Raw genomic sequence first — 25,729 nt, 5'->3', positions numbered from 1 at the left:
AAGAATGTCCACGCAAAGCTGCACTGCTTGTGTCCCACACAGTCCCGGAGAGGGAGTGCCATCTATATCATTGTCCTTAAGGATGGGGTCCTTGGAGGTGTGCAGTATACAACCTGTACAGCCTCCTCAGACAGCCCTGTCAGCTTCTAAGGAATAAGGGGCAGATCTGGGCTCCCCCAGGGGGCATTGCTCACTCTTTATAGGTCTTCTGAGCAGACCTGAGGCTGTCCCCTAACAAGTCCTGCCTGTTCCATGGGGCCCAGCAGATTCGCATCTAGCTCATAAACCACAGAGGTCTGAGTGCAGACAGCCGATGGGAGGAAAGAAGGCGCTGGCCCCAGCCACCAGCTGGGGCAGGAGGGGGAAAGGGGCCTGTAGACAAATGGTTTTTACACTTTGAGTTAATGAGGGTCAGGCAGGGGCACCCACTGGCAGGAGAGGATAAATGAGAGGAAAAGTTGGGGGAGGGGGCAGGAGGAGGGGGGAGAGTACTCCAAATAAGGGAGGTGAGCGGAACACTTACACAGTCATAAAAACCTCATAGAAACACACACGTACACAGAACAGGTCAGCCCCACGCGAGCTTCCAGAGCCCCGCTGTGTGCCAGGCCCGGTGCTGGAGGCTGTGAGGCAGCTGTCTCCAGGCCCTTTAGTAGCAAACCCCTATCAGTGAAAAGTCTGCACTCCCAACATATTTCTCTCTCCATAAATTACCTCTCGTCTGACTGCCACGGATTCATTTCTTAGGGCACACTCTGTGCTTAGAACAAAGTTGGGTACGGGTGATGGATGTAAATCCTAATTTCAACTAGTCCTTGTGATATCTCAGTTTGTGTCACTGACCTCTTGTCAGATCTGATTAGGGGCTTGTTTTTTCACTTCCTAGTGCAGCTTGTCAGATGAGCCCTTGCTGGGGTGAGAGACGGGCGCGTCAGCCCTGCCAGGCATTTCTGCTTTGCCTTGTTAGCTTACCTTCACCCCGCTATTCTCTTCTGTTTGCGTTGTTAGTTTATCTTCCGTCGGAGTGTTTCATGGCAGGAATCTTTCTAAGCCATGTGTCCAATTTTGCGAGGGCTCTTTTCGTTAAATCCAGATCAGGTAACCTATAAATCCTCTTAACCAGACTCACACCAATAGCTAAGACACCAAACACTGATAAGTAAGAGTGGTGCTACCAAGACCCCATCCCTCAGGATACCTATTTACTTGGCATAAAACCTGTACCCATCTGTCTCATGTCATAAGAGGAGTCCAGGATCAATCTGAACAGTACATACTAGGAAAGAGTAGTGGCTTTGATTTTGTAAATATTTTTTTCTCATACCCCTGTGAAGTATTGTGAACCTCCTGAGGTCCATGGAGACCACCCCGGGGGGAGGGGGCAAAACACAGAGGTGGAGAAGACATTTAAATATTTTTATTATTTTTTTAATGTTTATTTATTTTGAGAGAGAGAGAGCACATGCGGGAGGGGCAGAGAGAGAGAGAGAGAGAGAGGGAGGGAGAATCCCAAGCAGGCTCCACACTATCAGCACAGTGTAGGGCTCAAACTCATGAACTGTGAGATCACGACCTGAGCCAAAATCAAGAGTCGGGCACTTAACCAACTGAGCCACCCAGGTGCCCCAAGAAAACATTTTATATGCCCTTAAAGACTGAGCTTAAGGTAGGAGAAGAAAATGTGAAAGAAATATCTAAACAATGAACATCTACCATGTGCCACATCCTCCGTTCCTGTCCTCTGGACCTCACAGTAACCCTCCAAAAGGAGCTATGATGAGTCCACATTTAAAGGGGGAACAGAACTTCCCCAGGCCTCACAGATGGTGGGGAGAGAGGCCAGAGAGGTGGGAGTCAAGTTCAGGCTGACCCAAGTAACTACTACGATAGTAGGCAGGGGGTGGCAAGGACCCTGAAGGAGACACAAGGCATGAAAGCAAGGTCTCTGAGCCTGCCCTGGTGAGAACTCAGAGGCAGCCTCACGAAGGAGAGAAAGGAGGTTTTTCACAACTGGTGATGTTCAGACAGGCTCCCTCATCCATACAGTACCTACACTCCCACCCCCCCCGGGGGTCCTCACCTGACACCCCACTACCTCAGCACCTCACAGCTTTTCTGCAGTGCTTTCTGAAGAATCAGCAGCCTGCAGACTCTCAGGACTTTGCCATCAGGGCAGGTGATCCTGAGCTCTCCCCACCCCCACCCCGTGTATTCATTTCCCTACCGCGCCCTCCCCTCCAACCCTACCCCAAGCCTTTGTGGGCAGGCTGGAAGTCCAGAATTTCCTTCTTCCATAAGCAGCACTGTTTGTGGACAGCTCTAGGGAAAACACAGTTTTCTTAGTAAATCCTCTCTCCTCAGTCATGCCAGTGATTCACCCTTTGCCAGGGTTGGCCAAGAGACCTAAAGGGCTCCTGCCCTAAGCAAGGAAGCAGGGACCCACTCGCTCGGCCCCGACCCTCTGGCATCCTGAGGCCTCTTTCCCCACTTCGTATCTGAAGGACTGCTTAACACTTTGAAATCGCCTCCCAGAATGGCCAGTGGAAAAAAAACCTATTTTCGCTGGACGAGATTTTCCAAAAGAAAAGTAAACTGCCTAAAAGTCCACCAGTAGGGGCCTGGCTAAATAAACCACGGCTTATCCAAATGGTAGACTGTTATGGAGCCATAAAACCGTGTTGCCGCGGCACGCTCAGTGATGTGGATAGACAGTATAGTGGTTGCAAGCCACTGTGTACAATGAGATCATATTCTTTAAAAATACTAACATATATTTCATACTCACATGGAAAATTCTAGAGATACCTATGTGCCAACAGTGGTTCTTTCTGGGTAATGGGATTAGTGGCTCTTTTATACTCTTCCTGTTGCTAGCTGTTTTCTCAAATTTCTATAATGAACACATAATACTTTTGTAATAAGACAAAAACCAATAAAAGCTATTTTTAAAAATAAAATAAATAGTCACCCTTGCCCATCTGGAAATAGTGTGTTGCCCAAATCCCCAGCAGGGGCTAGAGTGGGTAGTGAGGAGTGTGAACACTGGAAGCATTTCCCCAAGTGGCCAACCATGGGAAAGAAGACAGCCAAGGAGGCTCTGTGCCACACTTAGCCTAGCCTAAAGTGGGTGAAGGCACCTACTTCATTCCTGGCAAGGGCGACACAGGGAGGGATAGGAATGAACTGGATGACACTTGCCGAGATGCTGCTTTCCCTGGTCTGGAAGAGTTGAAGATGAGCTGTGTAACAGATGACAGCCAACTCCCAGGCAGTGAACAGTATGACCAGACCAGCAAGCCAACTTCTTCCTGCCTCAGGGCCTTTGCACTTGCTGTACCTTCTGCCTGGAATGCTCTCACCCATGTTTTGCGTGGCTCACTCTCTCACTTCAGCCAGGTTTTACTCCGATGTCACATTTTCAGAGGGCTTCTCCCCAGACCCTATGGAAAAAGGCCACTCTCCATCCATCATCATTTTTATCTCCTCCCCCGGTTCATTTTTCTTCCTCATGCTCACTTCTTGCTACCTGAAATTGTTTATTGTCTGGCTCCCTGACTGGGAGCTTTGACAAGGGCAAGAATCCTGTGCTTAGAGCAGAGCCTGGGCACACCTCACAGCGCCCACGCTACCTCCGCACACAACTGCCCCTTCTTGATTCCCATGCCTGCTCCACACGGAAGGGGCTCTGGGTCCCGCTGAAAGTCACAAGCTGTGAGATAGGCTGTTGGCAGCGGAGTGCCTAGGCCTGTGGTGGGGCAGGAGGCGGTGTGCAAAGAGTGAGCACTCTGAGTCGACATGGCTGGGTTTGCCTTGAATCAGCAGCTGTGTGGCCTCTCTGAGTCTCAGTTTTCTGGTCTCTAAAATGGGGTTCAAAATAGCTCCTTGTCACAGGTGAGGATTAAAGGTGACAACGTGCCTCGTACAGCACCTGACTTACAGTTGGCACTCAGTAGCCAAGGGCTCCCCCTCTGACCGGCCTCCGACTTCACCCTCACCCCTGAACTGAGCCAACTCCGGAGGCCAGGGAAGAGCTGAGGCTCCCCCTTCCCCCTGCCCCAAGCTTCCCCACCCCCACTGGGAACAGGAGAGCAGAGCTGCCTGGTGGGGATGGGACTCGTCCTGGGTGCAGCAGGCCCGAGAGCCTAGCCTGGTAGGAGGGGAGTCCCAGGCATCTGAGACAGCCTGACTGAATAGGGATGCAGCCTCCCCCACCCAGCGGCCCTTGGGGAAGGCAGGGACCCCCCACCCCGCCCCAGCTCCTAAGGCTGGCACTGGCTGACCGGGGGCTGACAGAGCCAGCCTTCCCTCTCTCTGTCTCCCTTCCTCTCTCTCTCTCCGTGTCTCTCTGTCTCATCCCTGTCTCTCTCACACATACACACACACACACACACACACACACACACACATACACACACTACACAACACACACCATACACAGACACCCACCACACACACATACCACACAAACCATACACACATCTCACACACACACACCACACACCGCACACACAAAAAACATACACACATACACACATCCCTGCCTGCCTGGCCCCCCTCCCTCCCCTCCTCTCTCCTATTCTCCATGGTGGAGGTGTTCCCTCAGGCCCATTTTTCTCATTCTTCTGGCAGCCTGAGCCGAACTGTGAAAATCCAGCTCTCCCGGGCCAGGCCCGGGTTATGTAAGAGGCCCCAGAAGCCCGGGGGAGGGGCAGATAGAGCCCCCACCTCCAGCGTGAGCAGGGACAACTCTCAGCTCCCACTTCAAGCCTCTCTGTTCAGGGTCACCAGGGCCATTCCTACCTACCCCCTCCCTCCCAGCCTCAGACTCCCTCACTGCCTACTCACAATGCCCCCATGCAAAATCCAATCTCTGCCAATTCACCCATCCTTTTTCAAAACCAGCACTCGGGAAGGCCAGGGAATCAAACACACCCAACCCCCCACCCCTGCAATCCCCTGAGAGTAACTCAATTCCCCTACCTGCTGCTTGCCAGACGACCACCCCTAGGTCTGAGAGGGGATGCACTTCATTCCTGGTGTGGGGCAGACAGGAAGTCCCAAATCTCCCACAACCAGAAGGAAGGGTATTACCAAGGAGAGGCTGGTCACATCTCCCCCCAGCAGGCTTCTCGAGGGACACTCACCCCCAGGCATCCATGCCAGCTAAGCCCCCTGATCGTACGGGTCTGAGGGAGGTGAGTCCAGCTTTAAGGAGCAGACCCTCACCAATGGAGCTCAGAAAAGGGTATATAAACCAAAACGCCAGTGTGGAAGTGTCTGTCCCGTGGGTGGCACAGCTGGATCAGCACGGCTCCACACGCCCCCTCCCCGTGAACAGGCCTGCTGGAAGCCAAAACGGCATCAGAGGTTTGCCCACTAGTGAGGCAGAGGGTCAATTCAATGCTTCATATAGCCTTGGGGGATGGAACTCCTTGCCAGGGGTCGCCTAGCCGGCCAAGTCTCTCTTCCCTGGACACAGTCAAGATGGGCGTCCGAGACTCACACGGTTCTCCCTAGATGGGTGAACACGTGCTCCGTTAAGGCTTGCCAGGCCCTGGGACCAGTCACCTCATCGGGGAGCCTTTGCCAGCCTGTGCTCGGGTCCTGCATGCAGTCACTTCCTAGTTCAGCTCTGAGGGCAGCTCTATTTCCGTCAGTTCTACGTTCTTGGATGGCACCTTGCTGCTGCCCCAAGGTTCAATTCGTGTGGGGGATCCAGGAATGACTGCAACTCTTTCCTGGATCCTGGACAGCAGGGAAGGGAAACGAGGGTGTGGATCAAGAAGGGTCCCCTGCCCTGCCCCATTTTCCAGGCTCAGCCACGTACTTACTTGTCCCCTCATTTCAGTAGCTGGCAGAGAGTCATAATTGAATTTGCAGTAGGGCTGAGAATGAAAAAAGAAAACCCTTTACATGTCTGGGATTAATTTATCCCTGATGATGGCCACATTCACACGCTCCTTTCTGCTTAGGTTTCCAGAGCATTCTGGCTGACAATGTGAAACACACACACACATACACACAGAGAGAAAGCATGTGTGCCCTGAGTGCACGCTGGGAGCGTGCGTGCGCCTGCGTTCGTGACTGTGTCTGGAAGCATGGGGCTTCCTGGGTGGGTCTGACCATGACAGATGTAGCCGTCTGCATGAGCGGGTCTGTATGGGGCAGAGGGAGTCCTCTAGTGTGCACATCCGTAGGGATGCCCACTCTGGTCATTTGTGGGCAACTCTCCCACAGCTCACCAGAAGCCAGAGTGGAATAACCAAGGCCGTGCTGTTTTGCTATGAAAGGAAAGCCCAGACGTGGTGGCCGAGACAGGATGGCACAATGGGCGCCGCCAGGGGGTCAGGGGAGCCGCATGGCTTTACCACCCCCTGTCCTCATGCAGAGAGCAGCAAGCCCAGTCCCCCCGGACAGAGAAATGGGGTCACCATCACCCCCACACTGGAGGCCCCCCCCCCGAGAGACAGGAGCCATCTCCCACCTGCCCTGTCTTCTTCTTTAGTGCTCTCCCTCCTCCCTGAGACCCAAGTCAGCACGGAGGTCCTTTTCAAAATAAATTGAGTGCTCACTATGTGTCAGACAATTTGCATCATCTTGGGTAGTCCCCACAACACCTTGCTAGGGAAAGACCACCATCATTCCATGTTGCAGATGAGAAAATAGAGGCCTAGGGATAAAGTGACTCGTGATCACACAGCTAAGTGGCAGAGGCAGGGCTTGAAGTGCTGTGTGCCTGCTGCTAAAAGCCACCCTCTGGTGATGGGGATTAAGGAGGGCACTTGTGGTGATGAGCACCAGGTGATGTATGGAGGTGTGGAATCACTACACCGTATACCCGAAGCTAACATTACACTGTACGTTAACTAACCGGCATTTCAGTAAAAACCTAAAAAATAAAAAAAATAATAACAGTAAAAGCCACATTCTAGCAACATCTCTTTTGACATTCCTTCAAAAGGCTGGGAATCCTTCTAAGAATGAAGAAGCCTTTTGGTCCTTGAAGCTCTGTTCCCAGACGGTGTCTTCCAGGTGAGTTTGGTTGTCCGCAGTGGGAGTGCTCAGAGGGCAGGCCTCTCTGCATTCCCACGTCCAGGGAGACCCAAGAGGGGTGCCCTCCTGGGGTTTCAGACAGTATTATCCTTCTGCCTTCCCTGTCTTGAAGGGTCTCTTGACACCTTCTTCCTGTTCTCTGGGTAGTGAGCCTGGATGGTAAAAGTGCTCCAGGAAAAGGAGAGGAAAATGTAGGTTACAAAGAGGTAAAATATACCAGCATTACCCATCATAAGTGTGGGTAGGATGATTTCTTTGTGGATTTTCGTCTTTTGTCTGTTCTTGGTCAAGTTCCTTTTGAAAAGATTCCAGAACATCTCTGCCAAAGCCAGCAGTAAAGGGAAGAGTTTCCTACATAGGCCTCAGCTGGCAGAGGGATGGAGTGGGCCCAGGAGACTGGGGATAGGGTCATAGGTAAGATTCTGGAGGGCCCCACAGAGATCCCCTGTGTCTGCAGGAGGAAGGGGCAGCCAGGCTCTGGCCCCAGGCTGATGGTGGAAACATGGAGAACCGGCCAAGCTGGGGCAGCATCCAGCCCCTCTGCACAGGAGCTGAACCAGCCATGGCCCCCAACTCCACCCCACCCCCAAACACACTCAAGCTAGCCCTGCAGAGCCAAGGGAAAACATGCAACCGGGTGATCGATGGAGCCTACCATGAACTACTGTGTTATGAGGGAAATGTGACATGAGGCTTCCCCAACTGGATTTGGGGGGACCAGCTCAGGGGGCTTGTCTCTCTCTTCCTCCCATATTCTGTTTCTAATCGAATAAGTCTGGGAGCCAGTGCCGGTGGGGGGGAAGGGGTGGTTAGAAGGGAGCCAGCTCTGGCCCCTGGTGGAATGACAAGCCAGCTGAGGAAATGCTCCAGCAGTTGCGTGAGGTTCTGGTCTCTTTCCTGTCCCCGTTGCCTGCCACAGTTGTCTGTCTCTGTCTCTGTCCCTCACCATGAATCTGTGTCTCTCTACATCTGTCTCATCTGTTGTCTCTCTTTTACACACACACACACACACACCATGAAAAACTGAGACCAAAACAAAGGCAGAGAAATGGTATGAAACCCACATTGGGCCAAGCCACAGGGAATAGGAGCTGCAGCTGGTTGTCCTGGAGGAAGGAACAACAGCAAATGGGGAAAGAAGGGAGAGGAAGTTCCCACCTGTCATGTCAGTATCTCAGCCGCCATTTAAGGACAAGCACATCAGGCTGAACCCTGGCCCTTACCCTGTTCTCTTCAGCAAGCAGGAAACATTTCCTGGGCTGTCCCCGTGTCCCTGTCAGGGGATGCCCACCTGGCTCCTCTGGAAATCCCATAATCCTACATTTATGAAACACGTGGAGAGAGGATTGAGACAAGTTTGAGTTCCCTGGAGGTGGAGGCAAAATGGGGAGGGGTGTGTGGGCCCAGGGGCAGGCCAGGGCTGTGCTTATAGCTCTTTCTGTCTGTCCAACCTCCCTGTCACCCTTCCTGGGCTGTCCACATAGCCCTAGAAAGGGAACAGAAAATGGTGTGTGTGAGCACACACACATATGTGTGCATGTGTGCACACAGAACATCTCTCTCTAAAACACTGACAGAGAAAGTAAAGGCAGGGAACCGAGTATCCTGGATACAAAGGGCTTATCAAGTTCTACTGAACCATTTTTTGTAATGTTTATTTTTGAGAGAGAGACAGAGAGACAGAGACCGGGGGAGGAGCACAGAGAGACGGAGGCATAGAATCTGAAGCAGGCTCCAGGCTCTGAGCTGTCAACACAGAGCCCCACGTGGGGCTCGAACTCACAGACCATGAGATCATGACCTGAGCTGAAGTTGGAAGCTTAACTGACTGAGCCACCCAGATGCCCCTTTACTGAACCATTTTTTAACAGATGAGAGTTATTCTCCACCTTGCAGCAAGAGTGGGTCTCAAATGTTGAGAACTAACTGAATTTCATTTAGAACATAAAGATCCCTTTTGAAATGGCTCTGAGAGCCTGGCTATTTAAAGAGAACTTTCAGTGAAACAGTCAAGTCCCTTTAGTGAAGGAAGCAGACATCTCATTAAGGTCTGTGATGTGATTTCAGCCCTGGAGGCACAGACTGAGGGTGGGAGGAGGCAGAGAGAATCATGTTTGCAGCGGTGGCTGCAGGTCAGAGGAAACACCCCGGAGGAAGGGCCAAGCAGAGACCTGAGGGATGGGCAAAGGCCAGGTCTGAAAATGGCTCAGCTCAGCAGAGCAGAGGGAAAGGCAACAACAGATGACACGAGAGAGGCAAGTGAGGAGTCGCCTCTGGAGGAGCCCTGCGCCACTGTGATTGACCTCCCTCCTGAGGACGGTAGAGAACCAGGCCAGGTTCAGTTTCACTGCTTGTGGACAGTGGGTCAGTGGAGAGGAGGTGGGCTGAAGAAATGATCCTCGGACTTCCATGATGTGGGCCCAGTGGCGGCCTCATTGCAAGTGGAGGTGGTGCCAATGGGAAGAGAAATAGCTTGATTCAGAGAGACTTGAGAGTCAGAATCTGGGATTCAGTGATGTCTTGGATAAGGGGTTAGGAGGAAGTAAGACTCAAGGGTGCCTCCCACACGTCCAGCTCCAGTGACCAAGCATCTGGAGAGAACAACAGGGCAGGAATGGTTCTCATGGGGTGCAGAATGCAGTGCTGGGTAGGAGGTCTCGAGTTTGTGGAGCCTGTGCATGACCCTTGGGGAGATGCCCCTTGGGTAAGACACTGGATAACATGGCTCCAGCACAGAGCAGAAGGGGTGGGGGGTGGAGGTAGAGGTAGGGATTCCAGGGTCAGTAGCCTCTGGAGCGCAGTGGAAGCCATAGGAACATATGAGGCTGCAGAGGAGACGTACAGTGTAAAAAGAACAGGGGGCCAGGGCAAGAGCTTGGGGAACACTGTAGACCAACAGAGAAGGATGCCTAGAAAGAGAGGAGACAAATCGGACAACTGTGATGTCACAGAAGCCAAAGATGTATCACAAAGCAGAGCGATATTCGGTGCTGCCGGCTGCTGCCCAGACACGGGAAGGGTAAGTGGCCACAGACTGAACAGCCAGGGCTAGATGGGGCCCCAGTGTGAATTAGAAAAAGGTGCCCCTTCCTCAAGGTACTTTACTTATATCGGCAAACTACTGTAACACACTGATTTTATTAGAACAAAACACTTTACTGCCATCTGTAGGAAAATTGTTATAATAAATAATAAATGTATGATGTCTCAGATGTGGTGCCTGTGCAGGGTAGCCCTAGTTATTGGCGATGCAGTAAAAACGGTGTTCAGGAAAGCACAATATTTGCCAGGGAGATTGCTGTGAGCTGTGGGTAGCACGCTACATCGTGAAAGATGGCTTAAACAATAAGGAATTTATGACCCCATGTAACAAGACGACTAGAAGTTAGGGCAGTTTCAGAATCGGTTCTTTCTCAACGGCTTCATGGAGAACCAGGTCCTTGCCATCCTGTGTGTGCTGGCTTTCTTCCTCAGGCTGGTCTCTTCATGATCACGAGGTGCCTGCCATAGCTCCGGTCATGACAAGATGAGAAGGCAGAAGATAAAGATGTATCTCCTTGTGTGTCCTTCGTTACTGGGGATAAAACTTTCCTAGAAACTTTCCCAGCTGCTTCCCATCCCCCATAACCACCACCACCACTTCCCTTCAAGTCTCACTGGTCATAAATGAGTCACATGCCTCCTCCTAAGCCAATCGCCAGCTAGGGGAATAGCATCAGTGTGATGGTTTGAGCTAATAAGACCCTTCCGGCTAGGGCTAGGGCGGGGCTCCTTTCTCAGCACTTGGCCGTGGAGAAAGCTGAACAGTATAAAAATTCTTTCAACAAGGAGGAAAAGAGAGGAGTGTGCCACAGGCATAAAGTCAGGCCACAGCGGGTGGAGGGGTGGGTGCAAGGTGTGGACAGGGAGACACAAATGCAGAGGATGCTTTCTAGAACTTTGTGAAGGGAGAGGAGATACCATAACTGCAGGGACACGTGACTCTGTCCTAAACACGTCTGAACTTTCTTGTCCAAAATTGACTTCATGAATGGTACCAACCCTCACAAAGCCAGAAAAATGAGATTTATCCCATTTGGAATTTATCTCCTATCATACCTCACCCCACTCCCAGTCCTAACCAGTCAATCCTCTGGGCCTATCAAGTCTAATTTTCAGTTATTTCTGGAATCTGCTATCTCTACACCAAAGTTTCTCAACAGCAAAAGAAACGGCCGATTTGGACTGGATAATGATTTGGGGTAGGGGGTGGGGGCTGTTCTATATGTTGAAGGATGTTTAGCAGCTACTGGATGCTGGCAGCACCCTCACCCCACCCCACTCTCCAGTCGTGACAATCAAAGACATCTCCAGGCACTGCCAAATATGCCTGGAGGGGTAAGACTGCCCCTAGCTGAGAACCACTGCTCTGTGCCCACATGGAAATTCGTATAGATCTTTGAGCTAGTTTCTGGCTATGGCTAGTCTTCACACACTCTGTTCCCTCTATTGTCTTTTCTACTTTCTGCCCTTGACCCTGTAACCCCTGCTCATCCATCAGTGCACTATAATTGCCTATCTATTTATCTTCTCCTACTCAATGGTGAGATGTGGGAGGACAGGAACCACCTTTATAAACCAACGTTTATCTTGATCAATATTGCATTTCTAGAGCCTAGCCCTTTGCCTGGTGCACAGATGGCCACACACACACACACACACACACACACATTTCTTTAATGAATGAATGAAAGGCATGAATGAATTAATGAGTGATTGACTCCTGCCTGAACTTTCAGAGCCTCCCTAGCTGGATGTTGAAGACTACTTCCAGCCTGAACCTCTCCTGAAGAGAGAATCACTCAGTGTTTGACATACAGTTCACCCAGAAGGGTCCAGGACATCAGCCCTGTGCCAATCAGGTGGGACAAGGCAGAGCCTCAGTCTGGGTCCCAGAGTGAAGAGCAATGAAGAGCCAAGTGCCCTGGAAGGATCACTCTGGGGCCTCAGCGCCCGGGCCAGGGGAGCAGGCTCATAGCAGGAAACAGGAGAAGCCCTCCTCGGTAACAGAAAGGGAGGCGGCCAGGCCAGCCGCTGTGCTCCAGAGTTCCAGCCCCTCAGGCGAGAGAGGCCTCTATTTTGGAAACACAATGTTTTCGAGCACTTTACTTTTCTCTAAGTGTGTTTCTGCTGCCCCCATAGATTAAGCCTGATTCCTGCAGGAGACGACGACACGCAGCTTCAGATCACAAGAAAAAGGTGTGTTTGTGCAGACCCGATCTCTTAAGCAGAGTAAGGAAGCAGAGGGACAGAGTCACAAGAAATCCCAAATGTGTAAAAGATAAGGTCACAGCTAAAGGTCCAGGAGCCCTCCCTACCTGGAGAGTTTCTGACCCAACCCTTTCCATGGTGACCCACTTGTATAAAGTGCATCCTCTTCCAGGGCGTGGTCAAAGAAACTAGAAGGTACAGGTAACGGCCCACCTAAGCAGAGCACAACCTGGGAAAGGAGGAGGAGAAGCCTCAGTGAGGACGGGCAGGGGGTAAGGGGAAAGTCCTGGAGAACCAGAACAGCAAGCCTCAAAACTCACCCACCTCCGACCAGTCTTGTCAAAGGATAAAGTTCCACTCAGAATGCAGAGCCAGAGATGGCCCACACCCCACTCACACCCCACCCACCCAGACACATCCTCTACATGGTCACACCTCATTCAGCGACTATAGGGACACACATGCCAACATGGCCCTGTGGTTCAAACTGTTTTATACTGAAATACATATGGGCTGATCCAAAAAGGGCTGGGTTGAGGGGAAGAAAGAAATGATGAAGGTGGGGGATGGGGGGGTTGGTGATCCCAGGGCTCGATGTCACCAACGCTTGCAGCATGTGCCAGTCTGTCTGTCTGTCTCCCCTGGCAGGCCGGCCAGGCCTAGAGTTCTGGAGGAGCTCAGCTAAGCTGGGTGGATAAGGCAGCCAGTCCTGGGCCAGAGTCCTCAGCTGAAGGGCTTCACCAGCTTCATGGCAGCATAGTTCTGGAGGGAGGGAAGAAGCAGGGACATGTGACAACAGCTGCCAGAGGGGCCAGAGCTGGGAAAGGAGGCTCACCTACTCAACCACCTGCCTATACCTTACCCTCACCACCCCCATGCCACACTCAGCTCAGCACCCCGCCTCCTGGCCCTCTGGCCAATCACACAAGCCCATCCCCCTCCAAAATTCTGCTTGCACCCTCCAACCTGCGGCCGCAGCTACCCAAATTGCTGTCTTCTCCCCCACCAACCCAAGGCCCACTCCCATGTTCTAACCACCTGTCAAAAAGATTCTGATCATCCAGGGCCTGGTCAGGGCAGGCCTGCCCTGGCCTCTTCCATCAGACAGGTGGCCTGAAGGCATGGCCATAATTCTCCCCATCCCCCTCCCATACACCCCCGACATGGGAACCCACACGGGCTCATTGGCCACCACACTTCTGTCCAGAAAACAGAGAAAGAGGGTTGGGGGTGGGGTGTACGGGGACGATCTACCATGCAGGTCAGCACCAGAGACGGGTCACCCCTGATTAAGCCCTGCCTGATGTAGGAAGGACAGGAATCTCCCCTCCCCACTCCTCCCCCCAAAAAACCATGAAAACACATACAACACAACACAAGACTCCTAATTGGGACAGTATGTTCCCCAGCGCCGGCCCGGGAAAGCCAACTCTGGAAACAAAGCCGCCGCTCCTTCCCCGCCAGATCGCCTCCTGCCTCCCTACGCTGGCCCTGCTCCCAGCTGGCTCTGGTGGGGGGGGGGGGTGGTGAGGGGGGTGGAGCTGGTAGGAATCAGAAAGGCTGCCCTCCATGTCCCCCTCCCAGGGCAATTTCCAAGAGCGTGGGAAGTTAGGCCAATTGGAGGAGAGCAGCGGTGGCTTTGGGCCCCTCTCTACCAGGCCCTCTGCCCCCAAGGCCTAAAGGCCAGGTGAGGGTCTGGGACCCACCAGCTGATTGAGTGACTTGGCTGGAGGAAAGCAGGATTTACCCAGGTGGTAGACCTACAGACAAAAACAGTGTGCAGCCTCAGGCCTAGGCTGCCCAGACCCCTCACCTAGGATCTGAACCTCACAGAGGGTCAGAGTTGGTATTTTAAAGAGGGCAATTTCCAGCAGGGCTCAAGGAGAGTGAGGCCATAGCTGGGGGACGAGACCGGGGAGGGGCTCTGACCAGGGCTACTGGCCAAAGTGCTCCTCTGCTCCTGCCCACAGGGCCTGGGGCTAAGTCTGCCCCAGAGACAAGGAAGGACCACAGGCTGACACTGACACTCTCCCTCTCCTGGCCAGGTAGTAGGCCTTCTTTCCCCAGGCCCCTGAAGTGCCACCCAAATGCCTGGCAGGACAGGGCCCAGCTGGCCAGGGGCTGGAGCTAGTCACACAATGGGCAGTGGTGACACTTTGGACTCGCCCCTGCTGGATTGACGTGCAGCACCATCAGAGAAGGCAAAAGAGCTCCCCTAAGCACAGTGCTGTCACAGCAGGACAGAGCAGTCCTAGCCCAGCCTCCTCCTCATGAAGAGAGACTTGCCAAAGCCAAAGTCACACAGGAAGTCACTGGCAGAGCCAAAATCTAGCCAATATCTGACTCTAGGCACAGAGCTCTGTCCTGCACAGCAGTGAGTCACAAACCTCAGTATGTCCAGGGCAGATTCCCCTCCACAGACCCAGGGCCAGTCTAGGCCTCTGCATTTCTAACCAGCTCCCTGGAGCTGTTGCTCCTCCTCAGACCACCTCCTTGAGGAGCAGGGGTCTGCACCAGCTCTCCTTTGCCTGAACTCCCCTGGCCTGAGCCTCAGGATAGAGGTACCTGAACAGTACCCTGTCCCTCGTTCACGGGCTTCATTGTGTCTCCCGGAGAGCCACAGAGCTCCCCAGCAGCACAGAGCTCATTTCCTTCTCCTTCATCCCCACAACACTCCCTCACCTCCTGGACACACACCCTGTGCTTAGTGAGGTCTTCACCTGAACTGGGTGGCATCCAGATATACCCAAAACAAAAGGAAGTGAGCCTGAGGACAGGTGGGCAAGAGGAACCATGCCTCCCTGACTTGGCAACCTGGGCCTGCCCAAATAGGGGGAAAACACTGAGGCAGAGTCCTGGGCCTGACTCCTGATGCCAGGCCACCACATTCGCATGTGCCCTTCCATGGTCTGTGATTTTGTGATTTTGTCTTCCTTTGCTTCAAAAGGGCCCCCAAAACTGCACATGTTTCAGGGCCCTACAGCCTGGACCCTCCCCTAGACCACGGCCATATTTAGCCAATTGGCCATGACTCTTCCTGGAACACGTTTCAGCCTGGTGCTCCAGGTGAGCACAGCCAGCTTAGAGGGCCTGGCCTGCAGCCCGACACATCACCATTCTGGCTCTAGACCCTTCTTTGTCACTTATGGCCCAGAGAGTAGAGGGAGCCTGGATGCCCAGACCAGACAAAACCCCTGCTATTCCTCCCAGTCCATGATATTAGGAACTGAAGCAGATGGCTTTGTGGTTTTAACTGTCTTCCTGGAGGAAGGTGTGTGCTGCTCATATAAGGCCTCACCAACCACAGAGGGAGAGAGCTCTCCATTCTCCTTCTCCTCCTAGAGGATTCACAAAGCAAAGAGCACACAGACAAGTAATTCCCAGAGCAGACTGCCCACTGTGGGGACAGTGCCCTTGGCTGGCAGCTTGGTGCTGACCAGGACTGAGGTGCATGGTGGCCGGCACTGTGGACTCGTAGCTGTCTACAGATTGCTGTGCAGACCTGAGCCAGTCCCTTCCCTTCACTGGCTGTCTGTTTCTTTGCATTAGAATCAGGGTGACATGGGGTTGATTATGCCATTCTCTCTACTTTTATATCAGTTTGAAATTTTCATATGAGAATTTTCTTTTAATTTAAAGAACATTAAAAATCAGGAATTAGCTAGGGGCACCTGGCTGGCTCAGTCGGTTTAGTGTCCTACTTCGGCTCGGGTCATGATCTTGCAGTTTGTGAGTTCGAGCCCCACTTCGGGCTCTGTGCTGGCAGCTCAGTGCCTGGAGCCTACTTTGGGTTCCGTGTCTCCCTCTCTCTCTCTGCCCATCCCTCACTAGTACTCTGTCTCTTTCTCTCTCAAAAATAAATAAAAACATTTTAAAAAAATCAGGAATTAGCCTGAGAACACTTCAAGGTCTGACGTTCCAGAGACACAGTGGGATGGGGGGGCTGGAGCATCTTTGGGGCTCCCCTGATGAGCTGTGAGGTTGGGGAGCACAGACAGGGAACACAGCCCCTGATACTTCTCCCTGGAAGGGGCCCAGTGAAGCTGGGGGTACATCAGCCTCACAAGAGTGGCCCCTGCAGCTCTTTGCCAGGCATCAGCTGGCTTCTTACCAGTGCCACCAATGTTGCCCTGGTGAGAAGCTCCTGGGCCAGCCTCCTGCCAGTCCACACCTTCTCCCAAACCCAGCTCCCGGCAGGAGGCAGGACACACTCTATCAAGGTCCTCAGGTGGACACTAAGAGCCTCTCCCAGCCCTAGGGCCTCCCTTCCTCTGGACCTCAGCAGGTGCCATTCTTACAAACAGAGCGGCCTTCACCTTTGCCCTGCCATCCACATACCCACTTACACACACTCCTTCAACAAGGTTCCCCTGCCCACCCCTGCCCAAGGTGCCTCACCTTCTGCCAACATTGACTACAGATTCTACGGGCTTGCTTAGGACAGCTGTATCTCCCCATTGAGGGCAAAAACTCAGTTTCTCTCACTGGACTAAGAGAAGGACTTTGTCCCAAGGGTAGGACTTTGTCTCTACCAGATTGAGGACTCCCCAGAGTAGGGGCTATGTGTCCCTTATCAGGCCAGGGGCTCCTCCAGGGCAGTGTCTGGCCCTCCCCTGAGGCCTACTCACCGGGAAGGCATAGACGAAGATGCCCAGGAACAGCAGTAGGATGAAGAGAATGATGAAGAGAATAATGGCACACCGGAAGCGCCGCCATAGGATGAACTTCATAGTCTTGTACGGAGAGGTGAACCAGAGGAAGGAGGTATCAGGGCGCCTGGAAGGAAGACCCGAGAGGTCAGCAGGGCACCCCCCCTACCAAGGCTGCCTTCTCCAAACCCTGCTCCCAGATCACCCTGGCCCTCCACCATTGGTCCCCAGAACCCACCCAGCCTCAGGGCCCCTAGCCCTCTGAGCCTTTGTCACAGCATGAGCCTCCCCATGCTCCCCTCCTCTTCTTGGTGCCACCAAGCCCTATGCACCCTCAGAGACCCAGTTCTCAGCCACCAGCTCCCCTTCCTGACCCGGAACTTAATCGCAGACTAGAGATTTGGGAGCCGGGCAGAGCCTCAAAGGGCTGCCGCATTAGGTGAGCTATAGCCCAGTGAGCCCCAGCTAAGCCAAACTACCTGCCTAGATGCACACGGCTGGTCCATGGTCAGGGAAGGATGGTGGGACATGAACCCAGAAAGCTGATTTTCTCTCACTCACAGCCAAGAACCTCAACACCTTCCCCTAGGTCATCGTCCAACTTAAAGAGCATGCAAGATGCTGTGTCTCAATACTGGCTGTTTTAACATCACAGTGCACACCACAGGGTATACCAGGTCTCTCTCGCTTTCCACCCAGATCCCAACATCCTAGGGCAGGGACACCTCCCACAGCTCTGCTGGCCCCATGGACTAGGGATAGCACCGAAATCAAGTGGTCCACCTGTGTCTGACCTGAGCTGGGCTGTGGGGAGGGACCCAGCAAATGCAGCTGTCTCCACTGCCCCCACAGCCGTCCTCCTGCCCCTAATAACCGCTTTCAAGCCTTCCACATCCACTGGGTTAGTCTACATCCTTAGGGGCCTATGAAGTAGGGAAGGCAGGGACTCACAGATGAGAAAATTAAGACTGAAAGGCCATTTGAAAGCCACATTGACATCACAGGTGAGCCACAGAAGGGAGCTTGGTCAAGGTAAAAACCTTGATTGGGCTCCAGAGCCAATCAGAACAGGGGTGAGAATTTTAGCTTCACCACTTTCCTAGTGTAATGACCGCTATTTAACTTTGTCAACATGATTTCCTCATCTATAAGACGGGAATAGTAACAACCCAGCAGGGAAGGTTCCATTCTACGCCATATACATACCATGTGACCACATGCTCGGCACACAACCAACAGCTACCCAACAGTCTCTGCTTCCTGAAAGAGCTGAGGAGCCTGGTGTGCCCTTGAATGATGCCTGTCATCTGCCCCTAACTTACCGTGTGGCTTGAGACAAGTCACGCCCCGCTCTGAGCCATGTGGGCCTTGTGACCTCTGCATGGCTATGCAGTGGTTGTCTCCTGGACCACACCTCCCAGCCCCCTGGCCATCAGGGGTAAGGAGTGGGCACTAACCTTGGGTCCTCAAGCTTAGGGTTCATGTTGGGTTCATCCCGGCCCTGGCCAGCAGGCCGCTCCTCATGCTCACTCTCTGCTACGATCTCCAAGGTCATTTCCAGTTTGCCCTGAGGAGACAGAAGGGACCTGGTCAGGGGCACAAAGGCTCTGCCCCATGGCTTGGAGAGGAACCTGGCCAGAACAGACATAAGAGCCACTGTATTATTTTAAAGAAAGAAAGAGAGAGAGAGAGAGAGAGAGAGAGAGAGAAAGAAAGAAGGAAAGAAAGAGAAAGAAAGAAAGAAAGATAGATGATATAGGGTTGATCTGATCACAAAAGCACTACTGCTCCTTGCAGAACATTCAGAAACTACAGAAATGTATAAAGGAGAACATCACCCATACTTCCACTATGTGGAGATGAGCACCGTTCGTATTTTTATGCATCACAACTATTTTCCTCTGCAAGTATATGAAATACCTCACTGTGTATATAGAGTTCTAGAGCTTGCTTCTTTCACTTAGAAATATATTATGTTTCACTATATAATTATATCTTTAAAGTTTGCTTTTTAATGGCTATAAAAACATTCTATGGGATGGTTGACCACAATTTATTTAGTAAACCACTTATTTTGGTTCATTTAGGTTGTTTCCAACTCTTTGATGTTATAAATAATGCTGCAAGAAAACACCCCAGAGCCTACATTTTTAATTGTGTCTGTTTATTTCTTTAGGAGAGATTTTTAAAAGTGGGATGACAGAGTCCAAGGGCATAAATATTGTTAAATCCCTGGCTATATATTACCAAATTGCTTCCCTAAATGGTAAAACCATTAGCCCTCCCAGCAGAAGTAAATGAGGGGTCTGTCTCTGCGTCTTCACTAGCAATGAGCATTTAGATTTTTTAAATGTCTAATTTAATAGGCAAAAAAATGTTTTCACATTTAAAATTATTCCTTTAACTACTAGGGGGAAATGAACCTTTTTTTTAATGTTTAATGGCCATTTATACTTCTTTTGTGTATTATCTACGTATGCATGCCCTTTGCTCATTTTTCTTTTGAGGTGCTAATATTTCTTAATAAGTGTTCCAATTCCTTCTTCAACAAGAGTATTTTATTTCAAGGTCCACTTTAGAGGTTGGCTGGCTGCCTGTGGTTTCTCAGTAAGCTGTCAGGGATTCACTTCCTCTCCAGAGGAAGGACTGTTCTCCAGGGTGTCACAGCATCCCTGAGCAGACCTCTGGGCCAGGAGAGTAGTACAAGGATGATCCCTGGTAGAATCCTGCTCAAATGGGAGAGGCACTCCCTCGGTTCTCCACAGGATGCCCAGGCCACAGGGGAACCCAGGACACAGATCCCCAGACACCAAAGAGCAGAGTATAAATTAAACAGGATCTGCAGGAGGTAAGGGTATCTTTCCATTTAAGTAGGCTTCCTGGGATGCAAGCCTCAAGGAGAGGAAGGCTGGGAACTGGAAGAGAAGAGGGACAGTGCCTCGAAAGACAGAGAGAGGCAGAGCAACACGTATGTGCCCAGTGATATCTACAGAGGAAGCTACTTGGGCACCTGCCCTAAGCCGGAGGAGCCGACTTACCGCCAGGATCTTCTTCTCGCCCTCTTCTGCCACACAGGGCCACCAGCCCTTCACAGTTTTCTGTTCAAAAAGGGACACAAACCACTCTGGGTGGAAGGTGCCATCCAGCTGGTCCAAGGAGCATTTCTCAGCTGTCTTGGCAGGTTTGGGCATGTGGTTGAGGTCCAGCTGCAAGGAGCCTGAAGCAGAGAGAGGTTCTTTGGCCAACGGTTTCTCAATCACTGCCAGCCTAGGGCTCCCCTGGGGCTGGGCAGTTTCAAGAAAAACTGCCACCTCCTTCATTTTGATCCATGGGCTTAGCCACGGGTCGCATCCCACAAACTCTCCATTTCCCCACCCATTGCCTCTCATTCCACATACACAGCTTCCCATTCAACTACTCACATATCCATATGCTCATTAATCCACCCTTACTGGTTCACCCTTTACAGGGCTTCCCACATGCTCCATTTCAGCTTACGTTGTACAGATCCATTCATTCACCCATTGTCTCTATCCATCCATCCATCCATCCATCTTTTAAATTGCTTTTATTGTGGTAAAATATATATAAAGTTTGTCACTTTAGCCATTTTTCAATGTATAACGGAATGGTGTTAATCACATTCACAACATCGTGCAACCAATAACCACTACTTATTTCTAAAACTTTTTCGTTCTCCCAAACAGAAACTCCGTACCCATTAAGCAATATCTCCCCATACTCCCCTCCTCTCGGCCCCTGATATTCTTTAATCTCCTTTTTGTCTCTATGAATTTGCCTATTCTAGACACTTCATGTAAGTCGGATCATAAAATATTGGTCCTTTTGTGTCTGGCCTATTTCACATAGCAGGCTTTCCAGGTTCATCCATGTCGAAGTATGTTCTAGTACTTCATTCCTTTTTATAGCTGAACAGTGTTCCATGGTGTGGATGGACCACACTCAGTTTATCCATTCGTCTGTCAGTGGGACCCTTGGGTTTTTTCCACCTTTGGCTGTTGTGAATAGAACTGCTCTGAACTTTGGCATACAAGTGCCTCAGTCTGGGTTTTCAATTTTGGGGGGGTATATAACTAGGAATAGAATTGCTAGGTCATACGGTAATCTCTGTGTTTGGTTTTTTGAGGACCTGTCAAACTGTTTTCCACAGCAGCTGCACCATTGTACATTCACACCAGCATGTCTGAGCCTTTCCAATTTCTCCACATCCTCTCCAACACTTGTTGTTCTCCACTTTTCGTTTGTGTTTTTTTATAGCCGTCCTGGTAGATGTGAAGTGGTATCTCACTGCGGTTCATCCATCAGTTTTTTCACCTGCCAACTGATTTATCCAAGCTTCTTTATCCATCTTCCTATACTGTTTATCTATTATTTTAATCCATCAGCTCCCCGTATAGCTCCATCTGTTTGGTTACACCATATGAAAATGGTATTCAACCATCTTTGACCTATAAAAGCAGCAATTTCATGTGGTTTCACCTAATCCAATCACAACAACACGGATGAAGTCAATGGGATTGGAGCATAAATTGCTGAAGCGATTAAGTGAGAGACAAATCTAAAAAATGTTTTCTGAGGCCAAATTAAAGAAATTCTTGAATACCATGCAAAACAGATTAGGACTTTTCAGTGTGGAATGTTCAGTTATTGTAAGTATCCACTGATTGGATCTATTGTTCTAGTTTTCTTTCTTTCCACTCATCCATTTATCCCTCCACCCACCCATCTGCTTTGATCTATCTCCATCCCTCTATAGCTACCATTTGTTGAGCATTACATCTACCCATTAATCAGGCTATTATTCTATCCATTCATTTGTTCAATTCCGTATCAGCGTTCATATATCTATCAACCCACCCACATGTCTCTCCATCTTTCAAGCGTAGATGAATGTTTATTTCCCATTTTAAATATGGTCCTAATATAATATTAAGAAAAATCAGGATATTAAACCATACGTGTGTGTGTGTGTGTGTGTGTGTGTGTGTGTGTGTATGCATACACGAAATTATCCCAGCATGATCCACATATAAGACTCTAAGGAATCACAGTATTATCTCTGGATGGCTAGATTATAGATCATAGCTATTACTTTTTTTTCAAAGTAGTATTTTTAAAAAGCAAAATATGTAACTAGAAACACATTATGAAGGAGAAAAAAAGTGCTAGTTTTAATAGTTTTATTTTTATTTTTAAAAACAAAAGATGAGCCCATTTAGTTTTATTTGAACACCATTTTCTCATTCAGTAAAAATGCAGCTTTCTTTGTTTTTCTTTTTAAAATTAATTCTCTAAAGCCTCATCTCATAAAGGAAAGATTGATAGAATGATGCCAAAAGAATTTTTAAGTCTGTAAGCAAAAAAGACTCCATAAAAAAAATTAAAAAGCAGCTGAAAAACTAGGAGAAATTATTTGGAATGTGTCCTTACTATATAAAAAGCTCTGAAAATCAAAAATGAAAGATTAACAAGTTGAACAATACCATGAAAAATAAAATCCCACCAGTAATATGGATAATAAATACATTTTAAAGTTCAACCTTACAAGTAATGAAGAAATGCAAGTAAAAAATTAAAACAACGTGTTAGATTGGCAATTAAAAAAAATTTTTTTTGGTAGCAAAAGTTTGGAGAAAATGGTAACCTTATCCAAAAAGGGCACAGGTGGGAGTAAAATGTAAACATAAAAATGTAAAAATATTCTAGAGAGCATTTGAACAAAGTATTTCAAAAATCACAAAAATGTATAAAGACCCTAACAATCTACTTCTTACAGTTCGGGAAAAATATGTACAAAGCCTTCAGAGATGTGTGCCGGAGGGTGTCACTCACACTGTTAGATCTAAAGATGAGCTGAGTACCCACCAAGAGAAAATAGGCAGAAGAGGGTCCACCAACAGGCAGGAATTAAGCACGATGATGCAGATATAAATGTAGGCAGAAAACTGCCAACAGAAAGGATGTTCTTGAAATATTAAGTTTTCCCCAAAAGACCAGGATATAAAGCATATGTGTGATAAAAACTCATTTTGCTCTCTCTATATGCCATGTATGATTACACATATGTATGTATAAATACACATATACATATATGTGTTTGCTTATATATGAAATAATATATGCCAAAATATTAGTGGAGGTTATCTCTGGGTAGAGAAATTTTAATACATTAGTAAAGGGAGACATTGTTGATCTACATTTTCTGTTTTTTCTACAGGAATTATGTATGGCAGGAGAATCAATAAAATAACGGAAGTCCCATCGATGCCCTGATTTTGACAGGCCGACTCTTTTACAGTGAAGTTTTGCAAAAGTCCCCCCATCCTCTGAGGGCAGGTGACCAGGCCGGGAGTGACAGGGGTGGGGTGGGGAGTGGGGAAAGCAGCCCTCCTCCTCACCCCTGCTGGGGCTGCTCCTCAGAACGTCCCTGCAGGGGCCCAAGGGTTCAGCAAAGACCAACTCACCTTCCTGCAATCAAGGGCCACCCAAGAAGGGCTCCAGTGATCCATCCAAAGCTGCCCTGTTCCCAAGTGGCAGAGTGGAACAGGAACCCAGGACTGCCTTTCTCACAAGGCTCACTTCTTTTTTTTTTTTTTTTAACGTTTATTTATTTTCGAGACAGAGAGAGACAGAGCATGAACGGGGGAGGGTCAGAGAGAGGGGGAGATACAGAATCCGAAACAGGCTCCAGGCTCTGAGCTGTCAGCACAGAGCCCGACGCGGGGCTTGAACTGACGGACCGCGAGATCATGACCTGAGCCGAAGTCAGCCGCTTAACCGACTGAGCCACCCAGGCGCCCCTCACTTCTTTTTTTTAATTGAGTTAAAACTCACATAACATCAAATGTACCATTTTAACCATTTTTATGTGTAAAACTCGGTGGCTTTAGGATATTCAGAGTCGTACCGCCACCAGCACTATCTAAGTCCAGAACATTGTCATCACTCCCAAAAGAAACCCCATCCCCATCGGCAGTCACCCTCAATCCCCTCCTCCCAATCCCTGGCAAGCACGAGGCTACTTGCTGTCTCTGGATTCGCCTACTGCAGACGATTCATATAAATGCAATCATACAATATTAGTCCTTTTGTGACTGGCTTCCTTTGCTTAGCATGTTTTCAGGGTTCATCCGTGTTATAGCATAGATCCATATTTCATTTCTTTCTATGGCTGAATAATATCCAATTGTATGGCCAGACCACACTTTCCGGGTAACTCTTACGGTTGTGACAGGGCTGTTACTCACAGTCCCACCTGCTGGCCCGGTACAGCCATCCTCCTCGCCCCACATCTCACCCTGTCTTTACCACATCCTTCAGCCCAGCTCAGGTTTCTGCACTCTTCTCCCCCACCGGAATCCTGCCTGGGGGCTTGGAGGATGGAGCCGCGGTGGCTCATTCACTCATCACTCAGGCACAAGGGTGAAGACTGACTTGAGCCCCCCACTACTTGGGCCCAGTCTGCCCAGTCTAGACAGGGGTTGAGGTGGGGGCATCCTGTCAAGTGTGAGGCCAGACAGCCGGCGACAGCCAGCTCATGCTTGCGCTGCCTTCAAACCTGTGCTTTTCCTCTCTTCCTTACCTACCTGACTCATACCATCCAACGTAGCCCAGCGTTCAAGGCCACCTCTGCGGACAGGCAGCTCTGACCACTCAGGCACTGCTCTGTGTCACAGACTTTACTCAGCACCAGGGAGCAGTGACCCTGAGCAAACTGAGGACAGAAATTAGGACCACTCCTCCTGCCAGCCTCCCAAGAGTGGCAAACACACACACACACACAAACACACACACACACACACACACACACACACACACACACACAAAACGGGGGTTCTGGGTCAACTCCCAAAGTGCAGGATGGTGCTGACCAGAGACGGTGCTCACCTAGAAAGTCGTCAAAGGAGAACTTGTCATTGTCCCAGATCTGAAATACGACTCGTGCTGGGATTTTGCTCTCAGTCTTGTCCAGCCTCCAGAAAGCATCCTGGCCCCGAGGAGGAAGCAGGGAAGCAAGATTAGAGAGAAACAGTGGTCCCTTCCAGCCTGGAAGGCTTCCTAGAGGAGGCAGTGAATGGGACATCTCTTAGGGATTTGCCAGAACCAGATCTTGGTGGGAAGATTGCTAAGATCCCAGCCGACAGTATTCAAGGACCCAGGAAGGATCCATGCAGGCTGACTTCACATGAGGTGGCTCCTTTAAGTCTCCCAAGTCCACGGGCAGAGGCTTTGCTCCCATTTTACAGATGATGAAGCGCAGACTTAGAGAAGTTAAGAATTTGTCCAAGGTCTGACAGCTAATAATAATAATATTAATCTGCACTTCCTATGTGCCAGCCTTTTACCACTATGAGCTCATTTATCCTTCCAACGAGCTATATGGGACATGCTGCTGGCCTTACAGCTGTCAAAACCAGAGCAAGTAGCTTGCCTGAGTCACACCGCTAAGCATTGAGCCGGGATTCAAACCCAGGCAGTCAGGTTCCAGTCCTGCTCTCGCCTCTAAATCCTGCTTTGCCCATGTGCTCTTAGGGACAGGGTTGGCTGGCTGCGAACCTGGGGCCCCCCACTCAACCCTTGCTGTCACCAGAAGGATCCCCCTGACACACTGGTGGAAGGAGCTGACACCAGGGGACGGTAACCCCAGCTCCTCCCTCAGCATGGCCACCCACCCCATCTTTATCTCCAAGAGCTTGCCCTGGAGCAAATCAAAAGCCCCAGGTGCTGGCAAGTTCATCACCTTCCTGCTCTTCCCA

General features: G+C 50.3%; 1 protein-coding gene across 16 annotated transcripts in view; it reads right to left on the bottom strand.

Moving 5' to 3' along the window:
* Positions 1-12,785: 12,785 nt before the first annotated feature.
* DYSF (dysferlin) overlaps positions 12,786-25,729 on the bottom strand; it is a 227,109-nt gene continuing 214,165 nt past the window's right edge. For all 16 annotated transcript variants that reach the window (XM_030310815.1, XM_030310819.1, XM_030310817.1 and 13 more), the window contains 5 exons: positions 24,861-24,960; positions 19,991-20,169; positions 18,410-18,519; positions 16,932-17,079; positions 12,786-13,065 (listed from right to left, as the gene is read on the bottom strand). In XM_030310815.1, the coding sequence (XP_030166675.1) occupies positions 13,027-13,065; positions 16,932-17,079; positions 18,410-18,519; positions 19,991-20,169; positions 24,861-24,960 (576 nt within the window). In that variant the 3' untranslated portion in view covers positions 12,786-13,026. The remainder of the gene's footprint in view (positions 13,066-16,931; positions 17,080-18,409; positions 18,520-19,990; positions 20,170-24,860; positions 24,961-25,729) is intronic.

Source organism: Lynx canadensis, chromosome A3, assembly GCF_007474595.2.
Source record: "Lynx canadensis isolate LIC74 chromosome A3, mLynCan4.pri.v2, whole genome shotgun sequence".
Taxonomy (NCBI): Eukaryota; Metazoa; Chordata; class Mammalia; order Carnivora; family Felidae; genus Lynx; species Lynx canadensis.
This window is presented reverse-complemented; position numbering and strand designations above follow the sequence as displayed.